Consider the following 21467-nt stretch of genomic DNA (forward strand, 5'->3'; position numbering starts at 1 on the left):
CCTCGGTGGCCCGGCGCGGGGCTTATAGCGGGGCGGCGCGGCGGGACGCGGAGCGCGGGCGGAGATGGCGGCCGGCATGGTGGCACCGTGCGGGTTCCTGGCGCTTCTCCTCTTCAGCGGCATGGTCACCGGCGCCGCGGGGACAAGTACGGGACGGCTGGGGGGGGTGCGGGGGAGGGGGTGAGTTCGGCCGTACCGCGGCTCTCCGGGCGCTCCGGGGCCGTTTTAGGCCGTGAGGGCCTGAGGATAGGTGGTGAGAAGAACGTCGAGGGGAGGCTGCCCGGAGTGGCCTTGCGGGGCTCTGAGGGAGGGAGTCTGGCCCTATAGGGGGATCCCTCCGGAGGGTTGGGGGCAGAGGGGGGTGCTTAGGGCTGTAGGGCTCCGCGGTGGGCTCGGGCGGTGCCGCCGGTGGCGGGGGTGAGGTGTGCAGTGCCGGAGCTGCCGCCGGTGGAGTCGCCGGGGCCGAGCAGGCGGCAGCGAGGGCGGCCTGCGGCGAGGCACGTCGCACGGCGGGCGGGCGGGGCCGGGGAGGGGCGGGCTAACCCGCGGGGCTCGGAGCGGAGCCGGTGAAGCGGCGCCGAGGGGGCCGGGCGAGCCCCTGCTGGAACCCGAGGATCGCCTGAGGCGGATCCCGGGCTCTGCTGGGAGCTTCGGCCGATCCCTTTAGCATCGCTTCCCCGGGGAACGGGGAATGGAGCTGAGTTGTTTTTCCTCTAAGATATAAAATGAGGAAATTTTACTTCTCGGAGTCACTCCCTTGGGTATTTCCAGGGGGCTTATGAGGAGCAAGAGATCTCGAGGCTTTAAAACCTCCAAGATGTTCACATGGTGCTTAAGTGGATAATCCCCTAATGAGGAGGAAACAATGCCTGCTTTTGGGCCGGGGCCATGGGTGATGTGGGGTGGGGAGCTGGGAATTGCAGGAGCCTGTTGTTGGGTAGAGCCCAGCGTGCTGCAGTGTGCTCTGCCGTCGCGGTTTCTCGCTTCTTGAGCTGGCATCGGAGCTTGGCGTGTGGGGTCACACACGTGCAAAGATGATGAGGATGATGGGTTTTGCTCGGAGGACTCTTCAGTCCCCGGTGCAGGAGGTGCTGGTGGTGAAGTGAGTGGTAGGCTCTCGTTCCTGGCTCTTCAGCATGTCGGGCGCTCAAACTTTTGTCGCCCGATTTTGGTGCCGAACTGACTTCGGTGTAGTTGAGCCACGTTCAGTGACTGAAGGTGAAAGAGCAGGAGGATTCCTGGAAATCACGGGTAGTGACCTAAGTATCCACTCCCAGTATTTCCTTCTGTTTTAATTCTGGGGGGGGTTAAGGCAGAGCCTTCCCCTAAACTTGATATTTTTGGGGTACAGTGTGAGTTTCATAAACTAACCCGAGGCTGCCCATGCCAGCTGCTGCCTCTGCCACCCTGAGCACTGCCTTGAGCCATCTCTCCTCTGAGGGATTGTCACCAATGAGATATGGAGAAGGCTGTTTCTATCCTTGGTCTGAAAAGCCTCAGCTCTGCAGGCCTGTTGGTTGTGTAACGCTCGTTGTCCTGCCCTGGCTGTAGGGCTCTTGGGCTCGGTGTGCCGTGAGCCACCGCGAATCGCCGTCGGTGACTCCTTGGGTTAGCAGAGCTGGGGACTGGCGGTGAAACCTCTCAGCACTGGTTAGATTTTAGCCTCATGGAACAGACTCCTTGGGAGGTGATCCCTTTAAACTGCAACTGGCAAAAAGGGTCGGAGCCTCAGCTATCCCCTTCGGAGGCCAAGAAACAAAGGTCAGGCCAGGGAGGAGTGTTCGCTGTGGGTTGGAGCAGGCTCCTGCCAGGCTCGGCTGGTCCCTGGGTTCCAGACGCTGTTTACCCCCTGGGGACTCCTCCTTCTGCTGGGTTAGGGGGAGGTTGTTTTTAAGTTTGAAGGTTACTCTGGAGAGCGTTATCTGGTCTTGTCTGCCTTCAGCATTGTCCCCCTCTATCAGGCACAGCCCTGCACCCAGGAGAAGTCTGCTCAGAAGAACGTTTGGGGTTTGTGAGCTCAGCTCAGCTCTCAGCCCCTCACCGTTTGGAAAGCATCTGAGCCTCTAATTGATGGCAGCGTGTTGATGGTGCCTGTGCTCTTCTACCCCGGGCTCCCTCCCCAGCCCTGAGTGTCAGGATTTTGGTTGCCTGAACTGTTTTTGAGGGGGGGGGAATGGAGGTGAGGGGAGGTTATTAATCCCACATGAATGCAGAAGGTGCTTGCAGCCTGTTTGAACTGCCCAAAGTGCCCTCTAACTCGGAGCAAATTACCTTGCCCCACCAGCATGTTTGGTCAGCTTGCAGTAATCACCTTCTATCTGCACACCCTCCTTGGTCTTCCCCCTCCACCAAGCTCCCCAGTTGGAAGCAGGTGGTGGTTAGAATGGGACAGGCTCTGACAAGTGCTGCTGCAGTCCACTCTGTGACTCTTGAGTGTTTAATTGCAGGCCTGTGGTGGTAAAACCATCTGGCACATGCAGTTTGGTTGTTCTGGGAGGGAAGCTCCAGAGTCTGAGGAAAGCTGGTTCCCCCCCCCCCTCCCCCCCATGTGCCTTTGGGGGGGAACTCCATCATATCCCACTCTTTAAGAACTCAGCATCAGCCTTCTAACAGTGGCTTGGGGTGAGGGCCAGGCCTTGCCTTCCTCAACCAGGTGTGTTTAGTCTTCCAGGCTTGTCAAGATTTTTACTATGGAGAGCTCATTTTTCCCTCTGAGAAATGCAGAGCTGATCTGTGTGGGGGCTCTGGAGACTCACTCACTGGTGGTTTTCCTGGAGCTTCAGCAAACTGGGATTTGGAATCATGATTTGGTTCTCTGCTCACAAGAACTGGTGGTAGGATTCCGTGTTAAAACACCTCCAGACCTTCCAAAACCGACCCAAAATGCTCCCTCCCACCCCACCTCCATCGTGCCTCTACCTCATGGTGCATGTGGGGGGGGGTTGGAGGTAGTCCTGAGCTGTAAGTTCGGAGCAGCTGAGCAAATTAATGTCCTGGAAGCCCTCTTGGATGCTCTGGGAGCCTGCTGTGGGCACAGCTGAGGTGCAGTCTGTGCAGGAAGCGTGTTGCAAGCTTAATGAGTTCTTCCTAACTTGAGTTCTTCTTCAGCGCGCCTGGGGTTGAGTCACGTAAGTGACCCCGGCCCGCGGGTGATGGCTTTTCCTGAAGCCATGCTGCCAGAACCTCCCTTCCTGCCCCCTCCTCCCCCAAGAGTGGCTCCCGGGGGCCCTGCTGCGCTCCTGGCCGCGGTTTGGGCAGGCTGTGCCTGGGAGGGGGAGGGTGGAGGGGCTGCTGGTCACGGTGGCCCTGCTGTGTTGGCTGGTAGCCTGAAGATGTTTGGCGGTGGAGCTTTCCACAGTCCAGTGGTTCAGGGATCCACCTTTGGACTGTCTTTGTTTTTGGAGAGCTGACTCCTCAGGCTCTGCCGGTGGGGGAGCAGTGCAGCTCCAGCCCGCCCCGCGGCTCCTCTCCTCCTGCCTTTCATCGGGCGATTGCTGATTGAGCTTTGCAGACCTCCCTTGCCCTGAGAGGGGAAGTCTGATTTCACTGTGTGACAGCCAGGGCCAGGCATCGTTTCCTCGCTGCCATGCCTCATCTCACACACTGTAAGATGTCCTTCCCCCTCCCCCCAAGAAGTTATCTTCATATTGTGCTTAAAATGTATCTGGTGAGCAGAGCCCTGGAGCAAGTGTGAGCACAGGGCAGAGCAGTCCTCACAGCAGGGCCAGCATAGGGCAACACTGGCAGCACACTCTGTCCCCTGGGCATCATAGCCGGGGGGGGGTACCCAGGACCCAGATTTCTGGGCCCCCCTTCCCTCCCTGCCAGGTTATGGTCAGCCAGCCTCGGGCTGGTTGATAGTAGGCTGAACATGAGGCACCAGGGGGCCAATAAGGCCAATGGCATCCTGGCTTGTGTCAGGAATAGTGTGGCCAGCAGGAGCAGGGAAGTCATTCTGCCCCTGTGCTCAGCACTGCTGAGGCCACAGCTTGAGTCCTGTGTCCAGTTCTGGGCTCCTCAGGTTAGGAAAGATGTTGAGCTGCTGGAAGGTGTCCAGAGAAGGGCAGCAAAGCTGGGGAGGGGTCTGGGGCACAGCCCTGGGAGGAGAGGCTGAGGGAGCTGGGGTTGCTTAGCCTGGAGAAGAGGAGGCTCAGGGGAGACCTTCTTGCTCTCTGCAACTCCCTGCAGGGAGGCTGTAGCCAGGTGGGGGTTGGTCTCTTCTCCCAGGCAACCACCACCAGAACAAGAGGACACAGTCTCCAGCTGTGCCAGGGGAAGTTCAGGCTGGATGTTAGGAAGAAGTTCTTCCCAGAAAGAGAGATTGGCCATGGGAATGTGCTGCCCAGGGAGGTGATGGAGTCCCCATCCCTGGAAGTGTTTAAGAGGAGCCTGGATGAGGCCCTTGGTGCCATGGTTGAGTTGATCAGATGGTGTTGGGTGATAGGTTGGCCTCGATGATCTCCGAGGTCTTTTCCAACCTGGTTGATTCTGTGTGCAGCGAGGAGGGGATGGACACATTCAGAGCTTAGGGGCTGCTAAAACTGGGGGCGGGGGGGGGCAAGCGGGGCGGCTGGACAAGCCCTTGCAACAAAATTCCCTCGGCTCTTTTCATCCTGGGCTGGGGAATGCCGCGGGGCCGCTGTGGGGAGCTCCCTGCGGCGCTGCCTGCTGCGCCGCTGTCCCTCGCAGCGGGCAGGCGATGCCTCGGGGGGGAGGCTTCTTGTTTGAGCAGTGGAAATATCCCCTCTGCCGCTTTGCCTGCCCTTAAGTTTTGCAGCGGGGTCACACGGAGTGGGGGGGGTCACCCGGAGGGTATCGATCGGGATCGCTGCCTCTCTCCAGCCCTGCGAGGCGCAAGGGGCAGGGAGGGAGGAGCGCGGCCGTCTGAAGGCTTTCTTTGTGCGTGCGGCCTCTCTGCAGCGGCTGGATTCGTTTGCTTGTGGTTCTTTTCTGCTTGTAGAGGGTGAATTCTTTGCTTTGCACTAACACTTTGCACTAATCCCTCTCCCGACCCGTGTAGCTGGTTTTATAAAGTCACCTCTGTCTCAAAAGAGACTGACTCAGGACAGCGTCGAGCTGCACTGCGAGGCGGTCGGCAGCCCCATCCCCGAGATCCAGTGGTGGTTTGAGGGCAACGACCCCAATGAGACCTATGCTCAGCTCTGGGATGGGGCACGGCAGGACCGTGTCAAAATCAACGCCACCTACAACCTGCACTCCACCAGCACCATCTCCATTGCCGACCTCACGGCAGACGACTCCGGCATGTACGAGTGCCGGGCCAGCAACGACCCCGACCGCAACCACTTGTCGAAGAGCCCCAAAGTCAAGTGGATCCGTTCCCAGGCAAACCTTTTTGTCATCCAACGTGAGTGGGCCCCTCCCACCCCCCTCACCCCCTCCCCGAGGGCCCCCCCTCCTCCATGGGCACTCGCTGGCACATTAGTGTCGAGTCTCCTGCCGTGCTCACCCCTCCCCCTCACCGCACCCGTGTCCTGTGGCTTCCAAAGCTTCCCTCACCCCTCCCACCTTACCCCCCCCCCCCAGCTGCCCTCAAGCTGTAGAACAGAGAAAGAGAGAGCTCCCACCCTCTGTCATCTCCCTCACCACCTGAAACGGCCCTGCTCAAAAAGGGTTGTGGCTTCCCAAGCAAGAGGCCCTCCCGGCAGTCCCTGAACCTTTTTCGGTGGTGGTGTATTTTTTTTTCGTGTCTCCTGGAGCCAAAGACCTGCAACGTTCCTGCTCCTTCCTGAGTGCCTCCAAATCCTGCTGCTGGCCTGCAGAACTGAGTCTTGATTCTGTGCTTAGACTCTGCCCTAACCACCACTGGCAAACTGGTCCTTATCCCTGGCAGCTCGTCCAGCTCCTGCTCCGGTGACCGGCCCTGCTTTAAGCTCTGCTTTCCTGCTCGTTGCCACCTCAAGCTGTGGGGGAACAAAAGCTGCTTTGAGCCTCTGGATGCAACCGTTTTTGAAGTGGCCCTGTCTGTGTGCAGCAGTCCTGATGTAGTTGCTTGTCCTGTGGAAGTGACTCGTTTCCCTCTGCTTAGTGCTTGGGGGGGGGGGGGGGGTGTGGGGAGGTGGGGGTCAAAAGCTGGGGGGAGCTCATGGGTGGCTGCTTCTAGGGATGGAAAAGCTGGGCTGGTTTGAGGGTGCCTTAACCTCCTGCTGAGGCCTTGGCACCCAGCCTGAAGGTAGCAGCGTGGCAGTGTGGTCAGCATGAAGGTGGCAGGGAGCACAGAGCTCCAGCAGAGCCTCCTTCCAGTGGAGCTTGGGTGGGAGGGAAGAGCCAAGTGCCTGTCAGCACCCTGCAGAGTTGGCTCCTTCCAGGAGCTCTGAGGTTGGGTGAAGGGTAGGAACTGTGGTACCACCAGGGCTGTGTCACTGTGTTCTGGGGCTACCTCCTACCAGTGGAAATGCCTGAGTCATTTTTAGGTTGCAATAATTTACTGCTGCTTGGCACATGGAGGCCCAGGACCTTCTTGGAGCCATGGTTGTGTGTCTCCTGCCTGGAGGACTCTTGGGCTGACAGCTCACACACTGTCTGGTTGGTGCTCCTCAGGAGAGAGGGTCTCTGCTGCCATCCACCCATTTCATTCCTGGAGGTGTCTGCATCTGCTCAGTCTGGGGGGTGGTGGCTCCTGGACACAGAGAGCTCTGCTCTGCCCTTCAGAGCTTGACCTTTTCCATTGCTTATTGAACACTGCTGGGGCTGTGCCCATGGCAGGGCCAGCAGGAGGCTTGGAATTGTCCAGAGCACATGGCAGAGGCCCTGCCTGTGCTGGGAGCAGCACAGGGGCACCAGCAGCTATCCCTAGGTGCAACCAGGCCTCAGTCACCTGGCTTTTGAGTTTCCTGTGCTGGTGTGGCCAGGTGTGGTGGGGAAACTGCCTGCAGAGGTAAGTGGAAGCTGTGAGAGGGCTGAGGAGCTGTGGGGTTGGTTGACTGTGGCGAAGGCTCTCGGGTGGGCACGCAGACCTCGAGTACCTCAGGTTAACTTGGCTTGAACTGTTTCAAATGCAGGTCCAGACATCAAGGCTCAGGTAGCCACAGTTGCTGGCAAGCTGGTCCTCACCTGTAACATAAGTGGGTCCTACCCTGACATCGAGGGCCACCGGTGGGTGCATGGGGACAAGGTCCTGAAGAACGACGACGACTCGGACGCGTCCACCAGTTACACGTGAGTGTGGGGCAGGGCCAGGGGGCAGCCTGAGCCTGGGGGACAGGCTTTCTGCCAGAGGCACTGTGTCTCCTGCCAGCAGACCCCAAAGCTGAGTGCCTGCCCTCTTGCCTTGCACTTCAGGAGGTGGATCATAGAGTCAGAGAATGGTTTGGGTTGGAAGAGACCTCTGAGGTTGAGTCCAACCTTCAACCCAACACCACCATGGCCATCAAACCCTGTCCCCAGGTGCCATGGCCACACATGCCTTGAACACCTCCAGGGATGGATGAGGACTCCACCACCTCCCTGGGCAGCCTGTTCCAGTCCCTGACCACTCTTGCAGCAAAGAAATTTTCCCTCCTCTCCAACCAAACCCTCCCCTGGCACAATCTGAGCTAAACACAGTTTTGGTAGGGCCCAAATTTCCTCCTTTATGGGGAGGAGGAGGAGGCAAAAGAGAGGAGAAATGGGAAGTTCTTAGTAAAAGAAGTTCTACTGCTTCCTGTGTCTCTGCAGTGCTGAGCTGGGCTCAGCTGGCCTGTTGGGTGCAGCATGGCTGGGACTCCTAGAGCTGTTCCACAGAGCTGCTGGGGACCCCAGCTCTGGGCTGGGCATCAGCTCCCTGCTCCCCAGAGGCCATGTGTGGAAGGAGAGACTCCAGCATGTGCTGTCCCTGCCTTTGGGGCTTATGTAACTTTCCAAAGTCCAACTGTTGTTAGGGAGCAGGCTGGGAAGCTGCCAACAGGGTATGGTTGGTGCTCAGCAGGAAGGGTTTGAAACAGGTTTAGGTTGGACAGCAGGAGGAAGCTCTTCACAGTGAGGGTGGTGAGATGCATTGAGGACATTGAGACACTTGAAGGTGTCCAGAGAAGGGCAACAAAGCTGGGGAGGGGTCTGGAGCACAGCCCTGTGAGGAGAGGCTGAGGGAGCTGGGGTTGCTTAGCCTGGAGAAGAGGAGGCTCGGGGAGACCTTGCTCTCTGCAACTCCCTGAAGGGAGGCTGTAGCCAGGTGGGGGCTGGTCTCTTCTCCCAGGCACCCAGAACAAGAGGACACAGTCTCAAGCTGTGCCAGGGGAAGGTGAGGCTGGAGGTGAGGAGAAAGTTCTTCCCAGAAAGAATGTGCTGCCCAGGGAGGTGGTGGAGTCCCCACCCCTGGAGGTGTTCAAGAGGGGATTGGATGTGGCACTTGGAGCCATGGGTTAGCAGTCAGGAGGTGTTGGGGGACAGGTTGGACTCTCTGAGGTCTTTTCCAGCCTGGTTGATCTATACTGGAAGAGGTTGCCCAGGGATGCAGCGGACATCCAAGGTCAGACTTAATGTGGCCCTGGGCAGCCTGCTGTAGCTGCAGAGGTCCCTGCTGGCTGCAGGTGGGTTGGCCAGGATGCCCTTTGGGGGGGTGGGGGTGGGGATGTTCCTTGCAGCCTGCTGCAGGCCCCAGGGCAGGCAGGAGCAGCGGGGCCCCAGGGCGGGCAGGAGCAGCGGGGCCCCGGCCCCGGCCGCGCCGCCAGCACGCAGCCAGCTTTCCCCTTTTGCTGGCAGCCAGGGCCCAGCTGGCAGTGCCCCAGCAGCTGTGGAGGCATCATGTCCCTTTGTGTGGCAGTGCCGACGTGCCTGGCTCCCCATAGCAACAGGGAGCTGAGCAAGGATTAAAGTATTTATAACCCAGGCTCCCTCGCGTGACCTCAATTCCTTCCCCCGGCGCTTTTGGGGAGTGGGAAGCTCTCTGCACAGCAGAGCTCCACAAACAGCCTCTTGTCCCACCTCAGCTCCTGGGCACCAAAACTTTGCCTGCCCCTTTCCCTCCAGCAGGGCTCACTGAGCTGCAGAATGAGATGTTTGTGTTAGGCTGCAGTCTAATCCACTAAATCTCATTGGGGCAGCTTTGTGACCCGAGGAGCAGGAGGAGAGGCTCTCCCTGCACGTGGAGCAGCCCAGCTCGGGGGGGAGGAGGTTCTTTGGGCCTGGGTTTCAGTGTCCTTGGCCCCCATTAGTGGGGAGCTGCAGGGCTGGTGTCTGGCTGTGTCCTGGGTTGTGCTAATGAAGTCCCTCTTGGTGCACCTCGGGCCCTGGGCTCTGCTCGGTAGGGTGTGAGCTGGTTGCTTCAAGAGCCTGGGCTGGGAAGCTGCCTCCAGGGTATGGTTGGTGCTCAGGAGGAATGGTTTGAAACAGGTTTAGGTTGGACAGCAGGAGGAAGCTCTTCACAGTGTGGGTGGTGTGATGCATTGAGACACTGGAATGTGTCCAGAGAAGGGCAGTGAGGCTGGGGAGAGGTCTGGAGCAGGGGGGGTGGAACCAGATGATCCTTGAGGTCCCTTCCAACCCTGACAATTCTATGATTCTAAGAAAGAGGAAGATGGAGTTGGGCATTTCTGAAGGGTGCCCAGGGCCCTGTGCCTGGTGAGGGTGTCCTGCTGCTCCTGGGTTTCCTCATCTAGCTAACAGTCCAGGTCTTGTGTAGGAGACTCCCTGATGGCCTTGGGTTGAGGTGGGGGAAGCAGCTGGGTGTGGGGCTTCAGGACATGAGGGAGGTCATTCTCCCCCTGCACTCAGCACTGCTCAGGCCACACCTTGAGTCCTGTGTCCAGTTCTGGGCTCCTCAGTTTAAGAAGGACATTGAGAGACTTGAAGGTGTCCAGAGAAGGGCAATGAGGCTGGGGAGGGGTCTGGAGCACAGCCCTGTGAGGAGAGGCTGAGGGAGCTGGGGTTGCTTAGCCTGGAGAAGAGGAGGCTCAGGGGAGACCTTCTTGCTCTCTCCAACTCCCTGAAGGGAGGTTGTAGCCAGGTGGGGGTTGGTCTCTTCTCCCAGGCAAGCAGCACCAGAACAAGAGGACACAGTCTCAAGCTGTGCCAGGGGAAGTTTAGGCTGGAGGTGAGGAGAAAGTTCTTCCCAGCAAGAGGAATTGGCCCTTGGGATGTGCTGCCCAGGGAGGTGGTGGAGTCCCCATCCCTGGAGGTGTTCAAGAGGGGATTGGATGTGGCACTTGGAGCCATGGTTTAGTTAGTCCTGAGGTGTTGGGTGACAGCTTGGACCTGATGATCTCTGAGGTCCAACCTTACTGATTCTGTGATTCTAAGATCAGGAGGTGTCAGTGATCCCCAGGCTTGGGGGAGGAGAAATTCTGCCCCCTGCTCAGTGTGGGGGAGAGAAGGTGGAGAGTTGGGCTGCTGCGGGAAGATGGTGCAGTGGAAATAGCAGGGCTGGGATGGGAGAGGTTGCCTGGGGAGGGAGGGGATGGTGGATGCTTCCAGGTGGTGTTTCCATCCATGGGTGTGGGGTTTGGTCTCTTCATGATGGGTAAGTCACTTGTGCTGATGGGTCATCTGCCATCCTGGTTTTGACAGGATTGAGGGGAAGATGGAGGAGCACTCTGGTGTCTATGAGTGCATCTACAAAACAAACCCAGTGGTGAAGGCACAAGTGAATGTTTCAGGTAACTTCATGTTCTCTTCTGAGGAGGGGGAGCTCAGATCTGCTGAGCATGTGGCTTTTGGAGTCTTTCCAGTGCCTCCAAGAGCTGCTTCTGGCCCTTTATTGGTAGGGCTGCAGGACTCCTACACAGCTGCTAGCAGGCTTGCTCTGGCAGGCAGCTCTGTAAGATCACCTCTTGGGCCTTGCATCAAATCAGCCTTCTGCTGTGGACATGTTCCCACAAGAAGAATGGGAGAGGAGTAATGCCTGGTGAACAAACCTGTCTGAACCTTTCCTGAGGCAGCTCTGATGGGAGAGCTCTGAAACCCATGGGATGGGTTGGGCTGGAAGGGTCCTTGGAGGTCATCTGGTTCCAACCTCCCTGCTGCGGGCAGGGACACCTCCCGCTAGACCAAGCTGCTCAAAGAATGCCCAGCAAGGGAGCAAACCTCTTAGTTGCTTCAAGAGGAGTCAGGCTTTGGTTTCTGGTGAGGTGAGCTGCAGGGGCTGCACCTCCTTGGGTCTGATTGTGATGTCTCTGGCCACAGTTGCACCACAAGTGACGGCGTACAAGAAGTCTGAGCACGGGAACGAGGGGGACACCGGTGTGCTGACCTGCAAGAGTGCCTCCTTCCCCCCTGTTGTCACCTGGGTCTGGAGCAAAAATGGTCAGGAGGTAAGAGGCTGCTGCTCTTCCTCCCCTGCTTCCCTGCAAAGAGGTGGAGGATCTCATCTGTGGGCAGCAGGGGCAGAGGTGAGGCCACATCCTGAGTACTCTGCGTCTGAGCCCCTCGCTCCAAGAAGGACCTTGAGGGGCTGGAGCAGGGCCAGAAAAGGGCAATGGAGCTGGGGAAGGGTCTGGAGAACAGGGCTGGGAAGGAGCAGCTGGGGTTGTGTGGGCTGGAGAAAAGGAGGCTGTGGGGAGACCTTATTGCTCTCTACAGCTTCCTCCAAAGGGGCTCCAGTGAGCTGTGGGTTGGTCTCTTCTAGGCTCAGGTGATAGGAGGAGAAGAAATGGCCTGAAACTGTGCCAGGGGAGGGTTAGGCTGGGGCTGAGGAGCAATTTTTTTGCTGCCAGAGTGGTCAGGGATTGGCACAGGCTGCCCAGGGAGGTGGTGGAGTCATCATCCCTGGAGGTGTGCAAGACATGTGTGGCCATGGCACTAGGGGACAGGGTTTAATGGCCATGGTGGTGTTGGGTTGACAGCTGGATTTGAGCTTGATGTTTTGGCTGGAAGAGGACTTCATGATTCTATCCCAGCAGCTCTTAGCTCTTTCAAAGCAGCCTCCTCAGCACCCTGCTGAGGAGGGTTTCTGTAGCACTGTGACCACAGGCTGAGAGCAGCTCTGAGAGCCCTTTCCATAGAATCAATAAGGTTGGAAAAGACCTCAAAGATCACCAAGCCCAACCTGTCACCCAACACCTCCTGACTAACTAAACCACAGCTCCAAGTGCCACATCCAGTCCCTTTTTGAACACCTCCAGGGATGGGGACTCCACCACCTCCCTGGGCAGCACATCCCAAGGGCCAGTTCCTCTTGCTGGGAAGAACTTTCTCCTCACCTCCAGCCTGAACCTCCCCTGGCACAGCTTGAGACTGTGTCCTTGTTTTGGTGCTGGGTGCCTGGGAGAAGAGACCAACCCCCACCTGGCTACAACCTCCCTTCAGGGAGTTGCAGACAGCAAGAAGGTCTCCCCTGAGCCTCCTCTTCTGCAGGCTAAGCAACCCCAGCTCCCTCAGCCTCTCCTCCCAGGGCTGTGCCCCAGACCCCTCCCCAGCCTCGTTGCCCTTCTCTGGACACATCACAGTCTCACAGTATAGCTAAGGTTGGAAGAGACCCCAAGGATCATCAAGTCCAACCTGCCCCAACAGACCTCACGCCTAGGCCATGGCGCCGAGTGCCACGTCCAATCTCCCCTTGAGCACCTCAAGTGCCTCAATGTCCTCCCTAGCCTGAGGAGCCCAGAACTGGCCACAGGACTCGAGGTGTGGCCTCAGCAGTGCTGAGCACAGGGCAGGATGAGCTCCCTGCTGGCCGCACTCTTCCTGCCGCAGCCCAGGCTGCCCTTGGCCCGCTGGGCGCACTGCTGGCTCCCGTTCAGCCCCCGGTCCCTCTTTGCCGGCTGCCCTGCGCCCCGGCGCCGCCTGGGCTGGCTGTGACCTGGCCTCCTCTGCCGCAGCCCATCGTCAACGGCTCGGGCAGGTACATCATCAAGAGCGGCGGCAACAAGACCGAGCTGCGCATCCTGAAGCTGAGCATCGAGGAGGACACCGGCGACTACCGCTGCAACGGCACCAACGCCTACGGCACCGGCGGCACCGCCCTCAGCCTGCGCGTCCGCAGCCGCCTGGCCGCCCTCTGGCCCTTCCTGGGCATCGTGGCCGAGGTGCTGGTGCTCGTCACCATCATCTTCATCTACGAGAAGAGGAGGAAGCCCGACGAGGCGCTGGATGGTGAGGGAGGGGGTGGCGGGGGGTGGGGACAGGGGGGTGCTGGGGCGGGAGGGGGGTGCTGGAGGGGAAGGGGGAAGGGGGGTGCTGGAGGGGAAGGGGGAAGGGGGGTGCTGGAGGGGAAGGGGAAAGGGGGGTGCCTCATCCCTGGAGGTGTTCAAGAGGGGATTGGACGTGGCACTCGGTGCCATGGTCTAGTCAGGAGGGCTGTGGTGACAGGTTGGACTCGATGATCCTCAGGTCTCTTCCAACCTTGGTGAGACTGTGAGATACTGTGGGGGACGGGGGTGCTGGATGGTAAGGGGGAGGGGGCTGCCAGGTGGTAAAGGGGGAGGGAGGTGCTGGATGGTTTCACCATCCCTGGAGGTGTTCAAGAGGGGATTGGACGTGGCACTCGGTGCCATGGTCTAGTCAGGAGGGCTGTGGTGACAGGTTGGACTTGATGATCTTTGAGGTCTCTTCTAACCTTGGTGAGACTGTGTGATACTGTGGGGAAGGGGGGTGCTGGGTGGTAAGGGGGGAGGGGGGTGCTGGATGGTAAGGGGGAAGGGGGTGCTGGATGGTAGGGGGTGCCAGATGGTAAGGGGTGCTGGGGGGGAAAGCCGCTTGGGAGAGAGTCCCAAGTGACCTCCAGGCTGAGATCTTCCTGCCGAGAGCTTCATCTGGTGGGGGTTGGAGGTGCTGGGGGCTCCAAGTCTTAGAGGTGCTGGGGCCTCATCATTCTGGAGAGAGTAGGGTGCAGCAAAGATGTGCTGCAGAGAGCTTCATCAGATGGAGGTTAGAGGTGTTGGGGTTCAGTCTTTCTGGAGAGATCCAACTACCTTGTAGGGTGCAGCCAAGATGCTCCTACAGAGCCCTTCATCAGATGAATCCTACAGGTGCTGGGCTTCAGGCTTTCTGGAGAGAGCAAGAAGCTTGTAGGGTGCAGCTGTAGGGTTCCTGTGCAGAGCTTGATCAGATGGATCTGAGGTGCTGGGGCCTCAAAATCTTTCTGGAGGGACCAAGTGACTTGCAGAGTGTTCCTGTAGAGAGCTTCATCAGATGGAGGTTAGGGGTGCTGGGGGCTCAAAGTCTTTATGGTGTTGGGGTTCAATCTTTCTGGAGAGAGCAAGTAACTTGTAGGATGCAGCTGAGATGTTTCTGTGGAGAGCTTGATCAGATGGAGGTTAGAGGCACTGAGGCTCAAAATCTTAGAGGTGCTGGGGGCTGAATCTTTCTGGAGAGACCAAGTAACTTGGAGGGTGCAGCTCAGCTGCTCCTGTGGAGAGCTTCATCAGATGGAGCTTAGAGGTGCTGGGGGTTAAAATCTGCTGGGAAGATCCAAGTAACTTGGAGGGTTCAGCCAAAATGTTCCTCTGGAGAGCTTCATCAGTTGGAGGTTAGAGGTGCTGGGGCTCAATCTTTGTGGGTGCAGCCCAACTGGAAGGGAGCCTCCAAGGGCATCTTGTCCCAACCCCCCCTGCAGTCAGCAGGGACACTTCCAACCAGAGCAGGTTGCCTAGGGCCACATCGAGTCTGATCCTGAGCATCTCCAGGGCTGGAGCCTGCACCACATCCCTGGGTGAACCTGTCCCAACCTTTCCCTACCCTCACTGTGAAGGATTTCCTTCTGAGGTCCAACTTAAACCTGCCCTGCTGCACTTCCAAACCGTTGCCCCAGGTCCTGTCCCGTGGAGAGCTCCCCTCAGCTGGGTGTTAGTTTGAGGCTTGCTGCTCAGGGCACTTACAAAACCTTGGGGAAGCCTTTACCAGGCCCCAGAGCCAGGAGGCTGCAAATAATTGCAGCAGGGATTGTGGCAGCCCTCGGGCAAAGCTGTGCCTTGGATCTTGCAGCCAGATAAGATTGAGCCCAGGTCAGCCTGACCCTTTGTCTCAGCAGCTGCTCTGCACTTAGCTTGAGGGCTTCAGAGTGGTGTCTCCAGGATGGGGCTTGCTCTGGCGGCTCAGAAGCTGATTCCTAAAGAGCTTTGCTGCTGCTGCCTGCCTGGGGGGCAGGGGGGGGCCCTGTGTCAGCGGCTCCACAGGACTGAGCTTAGCTGACTTCAGGTGCGGGTCGTGGATCTGTTTGGGATCTTCAGGCCCTCACATCCTGACTCCCAGAGCCTGGAGCTATCTTTCAATCTGTTCTGGAAGCATCAGCTCCTCCCTTTCCTTATCTGGGGATCTGCATTGTGTTGGCCCAGCTGCCCCTGCCCTATCTGATCCCGGGAACAATGAAGTGTAAATGCTCGGCATCCTTCCTGCCCAGGGCCCTCAGCCCCCTGCGGGGACACACACAGCTCCAGCAGGATGAGTGCTGTGAGGTGCAGCAGAGGGGCTGGAACCCGATCCCCCTCCCCTGGCTGCAGGGCTTGGGGTGTTCTGCTCACAGCAGCTCCAGGAGCAGATGCTTTGTCCTCAGACATCCCTGGCTGAGGGGAGAGGACTTCTCTAGGGTCATAGAACTGTTAGGGTTGGAAGGGAGCTCAAGGCTCAGCCAGTTCCAACCCCCCTGCCATGGGCAGGGACACCTCACACCACAGCAGGCTGCTCACAGCCACATCCAGCCTGGCCTTAAGCCTCCAGGGATGAGGATGAGGCTTCCACCACCTCCCTGGGCAACCTGTGCCAGGCTCTCACCACCCTCATGGGGAACAACTTCTTCCTCACATCCAATCTGAATCTCCCCACTTCTAGTTCTGCTTCATCCCCCCCAGTCTATCCCTCCCTGACACCCTCACAAGTCCCTCCCCAGCTTTCTTGGAGCCCCTTTCAGATCCTGGAAGGCCACAAGAAGGTCTCCTCAGAGCCTTCTCTTCTCCAGGATGTTGTAGCTGCATCTTCCAGCAAAAAAAAAACCCCTTGCCAGCCTGCAGCCTGTGTGCAGTGACCTGATGCCATCAGCCTGCTCCAGACCAGAGCTGTAGCAGATGAAGGCAGGATGTGTGTCCTGGTGTTCTGATGCTCCTTGGCCAGGGCTCTCCAGCCTGAGTGCTTGTGGGTGAGGATACAGCATCACAGCTGGCTGGCAAGCACACAGCTTTGTGCTTTCCTGCTGTGTAAGTGGTTCTCTCTTCCCTGAAAGTCTTTGCCCCTTGGGAGGGGAGGTGGCAGTAAGGCACAGCTTGGACAGATGTTGGCCCTCCTGGTGTGTGGTGGTGAGCTGGCTGCTCCCTGTGAGGCAGGATGGGGAGAGCCTGACTCTTGTGTGCTCTGAGGTCCTTGCTGGTGTTACCTTTCCACTCTTCCCTCCTCTGCTGCTGGGTGCCACCTTGCATGGTAAGTAGGGGATAGCTGCAGCCATGCCTCCATCTGTCCTCTCACCAGCTGTGTGCAGGTCTTGGTGCCCAGGGCAGTCCCAGTGCTCCCAGCCTGTTTGAGGGGAGCCTGGGAAGCCTCCTTTTGGGGGGGGGGGGGCAAGTTGCAAGGAGCTGGTGAGAGGTCCCAGGGCTTGGCACATGTTGGCAGAGGTTCTCTTAGCTGTAGCAGGAGTGTGGGGGGTGTGTGTTCTGGTTTCCTGCAGTGCTGGGAGGGAGGAGGCTGTCCTCCTCCTCCTGCTGCTGCTGAAATCCTCCTTCCTGGAACATCCTCTCTGGGATCCCCTTGGCTCAGTGTGGAAGTCTGGGCTCTGGTGGTGCTGTAGGGTGAGGTCTGTGGCTGCTGTGGACCTGTGGCTTTTCCCCAGGTGGTGGTGGGGAGGCTGCCTGGGGAGCTGAGGGTGCAGAGGGTGCCAGTGTTAACCAGGCCTCACCTCCCAGCAGTGCTGCTGCAGGGCTGTGGTCTCAGGTTTCACGAGGTGCCAGACCTGACCTCTCCTGCCAGGGGGGAGGTGGTGGTGGCTCTGTTCTCCTCTCAGGTGGGAGGTGTGGTGGTGACTCTTCTCCTGCCAGCCAAGCTCCCCCTGGGCCAGCAGAAGCAGCTGCCTGCCAGGGGCTTGTGTCTTAACTTGGTGCCTTGCCTAAACATGGCCAAGAAGCAGCTGGAAGCTCAGGCAGGGCTGGTTGTGCACTGGTGAGAAGCAGGCCCTGGTGAAACCAGAGCCCCTGTGGGTGAGGTGACCTTTTGGGTGCAGTCCTGTGCAGGCAGCAGTATCCCAAGTGTCTGTAAGCTGTCTGGCATGCAGCACCCAGAGGGTTCAGAGGTGGCTCTGGGCTCCTCTGGACGTGCTCTGCCCTGATGCTGTTTGCTCTTTCTTTCCATGCTCGTCCTGACTGTGAAGATGATGATGGAGGTTCTGCCCCACTGTGAGTACCCTGCTGCTTCCTCTCTAGCCAGATCTGTCCTGCTACCACCTGGGCAATCTGCTCTGCTGAGGGAATGCCAGGGGGGGTTAGCTCACTGGGTGGGGGTCTTGCCCCCCCCATGGTTGGTTTGATGTCTGTGGGGTGGGTCCGTGTCTGAGTGACTCTGCCCTGGTAACTGGTCTCATCTTGACCCATCACCTGGATCTGAATGACACCAGTGAGAGGGGGAGGCTCTGGGTGGGCTTTTCCCTTCCTCACTGCCCCTTCCCCTCTGTGCAGGAAGAGCAATGCCACCAACCACAAGGACAAGAACGTCCGCCAGAGGAACGCCAACTGAGAGCCAGGTGAGTGCTGTGCCCAGGGGCAGCTGCTGTGTGCCAGCTCTTCACCTCCCCACACTGCCCAGGGTGCCCATCCCTGCCTGGAGCTCTGCTCCAGCAGGGCCTCAGGACCAGCTGCAGTTCCTGTCTCTGCAGAAGGGGTCCTTGGCAGGAGCATCCATGCAACAGCCATGCTCCTGACCCAGCCTCATCCCATAGCACCTGGGGAGAGGGGAGGGAAGTGCTGCCCTGAAGCCCAGGCATGGCCCATGGGGAGCCCTGAAGCCCAGGCATGGCCCATGGGGAGCCCTGAAGCCCAGGCATGGCCCATGGGGAGCCCTGAAGCCCAGGCATGGCCCATGGGGAGCCCTGAAGCCCAGGCATGGCCCATGGGGAGCCCTGAAGCCCAGGCATGGCCCATGGGGAGCCCTGAAGCCCAGGCATGGCCCATGGGGAGCCCTGAAGCCCAGGCATGGCCCATGGGGAGCCCTGAAGCCCAGGCATGGCCCATGGGGAGCCCTGAAGCCCAGGCATGGCCCATGGGGAGCCCTGTAGGAACCTGCCAGAGCTGCTGGGAGTGCCTGTGGGGGTCAGCAGTGTGGCCTCTGCCCAGACAGAGCAGGGGAGGAGGGGAAGAAAGTGCTGGACTCTGCTGCAGGGGGCTCTAGGGCCCCTGGGAGCTAGGGCCCCTGGGGGGTGAAGGGGGCTAGGGCCTCTGGGGAGGAAGGTGGGGCTGGCCTTGGGGGCTAGGGCCTCTGGGGAGGAAAGGGGGCTGGCCCTGGGGGGCTAGGGTCCCTGGGGCAGAAGGAGTGCTGGCCCTGGGGGGCTAGGGCCCCGGGGGTGAAGGGCTGGTGGCTCCTCCCTTAGGCTCAAGCAGGAGCTAAGTCCTAGCCCCCAGCTTTGCCCTGTCCAGCTCCCTGCAGCACAGCTGAGCCACGCTGGTCCAGCTGAGATGATCTCACTGCTCTCTCTCTTTTTCTGTTCCCTGCCCCTGCCAGGTGATCTGCAGATGAAGAACTCCTCTGGACAGTTTTATTTTCTTCTAATTTGTTGGGGTTGGGGTTGGTCTTTTTGGGGGGGGGGGGAGGGGCTAGGGTGGGGTTAAATTAGCACCAGGAATACTTTTTAGTGTGTCCTTGCAATTCAGTTGCTTCACTTTCTGAGGAAACTTTTGAAGCTGTAGAATCTAAAATCCACTTCCCCCCTACCTTTTTAATAAAAAGAGAGTTCTGGGAGGGTTCCCCCTCCCCCCCCCTCCCCTCCCCCACCTGTCAATGTAACCCCCTGACCCTGGGTAGTGTCACTGGCTGTCTCTCTCCTAGGTTTTCTCTGTTGGTGCAGAGAGGGGGGAGGGGGAAAAAAAATCTTCTCCCCTAGGTGTGGGGAGATCAGAGTGTGCTGGGCAGGGCTGTCCTGACCTCCCCTCCCTTGCTCTGCCAGCCTGCCCCAGCTCTGGGACCTGCCTGGCACCGTCCCTGGCCCCCTCTGCTCCTCCTGCCTTGCTGGGCAGGGGGCTGGGGGAGATGCTGTGCTCTGGGTAGAGCCTCTGCAGGTAACCTGCCTTGGCCCAAGGGGGTTAGGAGGTGGTTGTGCATCTTCTCCCCCAGCAAGGCTGCACCTTTCCTAGCAGGGGGGGGTGGCACCTGTCCTGTGAGGGCCACTCTGCCTGTGCCACTCCCCCTGCCCTGGTGCCATCAGCTCCTTCCAGAGCTCCCCTCAGTGAAACACAACCAGGAGCTGGGCTGGGGGAGATCCAGCTGCTCTTAACTTCCTTGGTGGCTTTGCCAAGGTTTCTTCTTGTGGAGGGGGGTAGGGGCAGGGTGAAGAGGGGAGGGGTGGGGGGGAGGGGTCCCAGCCTGTTTTGTTCTTGAGCCATCAGGATGTGACAGGAGCCTGAGAGCAGATGAATGCTCAGTGGAGTCTAACACCTTTATTGCTGGGTAGCTTTGAGCTGTTCCATCTGTAACACTTCACCAATAAAGATGATTCCTCTCTCTCTCTCTGTTTCCTTTTATCCACCTCTGTACTTTGCTCTCTTCCCCTCCTGGCAAGGACCCCCCACACACCACCACCACCACCACCCTGGAGTGCCTGACCTGCTGACTCATTTCAGGCTGGAGAACACAGCTCCTGGTGTCTTCACTTCGGTGCCAGCTCTGGCTGTGCTTTAATCACCCCAAGTGCTTTGCAGCTCCGGAGGTGCTCAAGTCCTTGGGAAGGGAGGCAGGCAGGCAAGTGGTGCTCCCTGCCCTGGAGAGCTCCACCTCCCATGTTCCTCCTCCTTGGGGGTTGTAAGCTTGGCCCCAACCCCCACCCCCAGGGGCACTGCAGCTTCTGTGGCTTGGTTCTTCTCTAGGCAGCTCTTTATTCCTTCACCTTGCTCTTTCCTGGGTGGCTGGGAGGGAGGGGAGAGCCGAGGTGTGTGCCTGCAAAGAGGAGGTGAGGAGTCCCCTTCCTGCTGCCAGCAGCCAGCTTCTCAGGCAGAGCAATGGAACCTTGCAGCCAACCACTTCCCATCTGCCCAGGAAGGTGGAGGGGAGGGCACAGGGCTCTGACTGCAGGGCTGCAGCCCTGCAGTCAGAGCCCTGTGCCCTCCCCTCCACCTTCCTGGGCAGATCTGCTGCCCCCTCCCAGGGCTGGCAGCCGTGGTGGTCCAGGCCCAGTTCGTGCCACTCATGCTTCTGCTGCCTGCCTGGCCCCGGGGCTGGCCAGGCAGCGTGGCTCTGCAGCACGTAAGTAGGTTATGCAAGCCCTTTGCAGCCTGCTGGAAGGAAAAAATCAATGCATGGCTTCATTTCCTTGATGAGGATTATGGGGCCTGGCCTGACCTGGCTCCCGGGGCCTCCTCCATCCCCCCCCTCCCCCCTCTCTCCGAGCACAAAGCACCGCTTGTGCCTTTTGTCTGGCAGAGCTGGCACCGGGGCGAGGGCAGGGGAAGAGCCCCCGGAGCTGAGGGAGGGATGGAGCAGCTTCTGCTGCTCTCTGCTGGGCCTGCTCCCCAGCAGCAGCTGCTGGGGTGGAGAGCTGGGTGCTGCCACCTCGGGGAGGAGGGGAGCAGGAGTGTGCCCCAGGGTCTAGCCCAGGGAGAGTGGGGGGGGGTTGGGTGCTCAGGCGCTGCAGGGCCCCTGCTTTGTGTCCTCTGCCCTGGCAGAGCCTTGGCTGCTGCCACATCAAGCTCTGCACAGGGACAGAAGGAGCAGGACTGTGCCACAGGGCTTTGGTCTGTCCCTGGGAGAGCATGGATGGGGTGCTCTGGGCACTGCTTCCTCTCCTCTGCCCTGGCAGAGCCTTGGTTGCTGCCACATCAAGCTCTGCACAGGGACAGAAGGAGCAGGACTGTGCCACAGGGCTTTGGTCTGTCCCTGGGAGAGCATGGATGGGGTGCTCTGGGCACTGCTTCCTCTCCTCTGCCCTGGCAGAGCCTTGGTTGCTGCCACATCAAGCTCTGCACAGGGACAGAAGGAGCAGGACTGTGCCACAGGGCTTTGGTCTAGCCCAGGGAGAGCATGGATGGGGTGCTCTGGGCACTGCTTCATCTCTGCCCTGGCAGAGCCTTGGCTGCTGCCACATCAAGCTCTGCACAGGGACAGAGCAATCAGGACTGTGCCACAGGGCCTTGTTCCATGCCAGGAAGAGTGTGGGTGGGTGCTCTGGGCACTGCCAGCACCCTGCTTGGTCTCTGCCTCCCGAGGCCTCAGGGTGAGCTCTGAGCTGCTGCCTTGCTGGTCAGGGCACATCTGCTGGGGGGGGTCCCAGCCTTCTGCTCAGGTTAAGCCACAGCCTCAGCTTATTTGGGGCTCCCTGGGGAGCTTGGGGCCAGCACTGTGCTCAGGGTGGTTTGGAGAAATGGGCTGTGGCTGGCAGCCATGCCAGGCTAAGGGGTGACCTGAGAGTGAGCCTG

General features: G+C 59.3%; 1 protein-coding gene across 1 annotated transcript; it reads left to right on the forward strand.

Annotated features, from left to right (window-relative positions):
• BSG (basigin (Ok blood group)) lies at window positions 1–17590 on the forward strand. Its single transcript, XM_054175307.1, has 8 exons — window positions 1–146; window positions 5021–5368; window positions 7023–7179; window positions 10504–10592; window positions 11119–11246; window positions 12753–13026; window positions 17222–17246; window positions 17526–17590. The coding sequence occupies exons 1-8, from the start codon at window positions 65–67 to the stop codon at window positions 17581–17583; spliced, it is 1161 nt and encodes a 386-aa protein (XP_054031282.1). The 5' UTR covers window positions 1–64; the 3' UTR covers window positions 17584–17590.
• The last annotated feature ends 3877 nt before the right edge of the window (window positions 17591–21467 follow it).

This window comes from Dryobates pubescens, chromosome 31 (genome assembly GCF_014839835.1).
Source record: "Dryobates pubescens isolate bDryPub1 chromosome 31, bDryPub1.pri, whole genome shotgun sequence".
Classification (NCBI taxonomy): Eukaryota; Metazoa; Chordata; class Aves; order Piciformes; family Picidae; genus Dryobates; species Dryobates pubescens.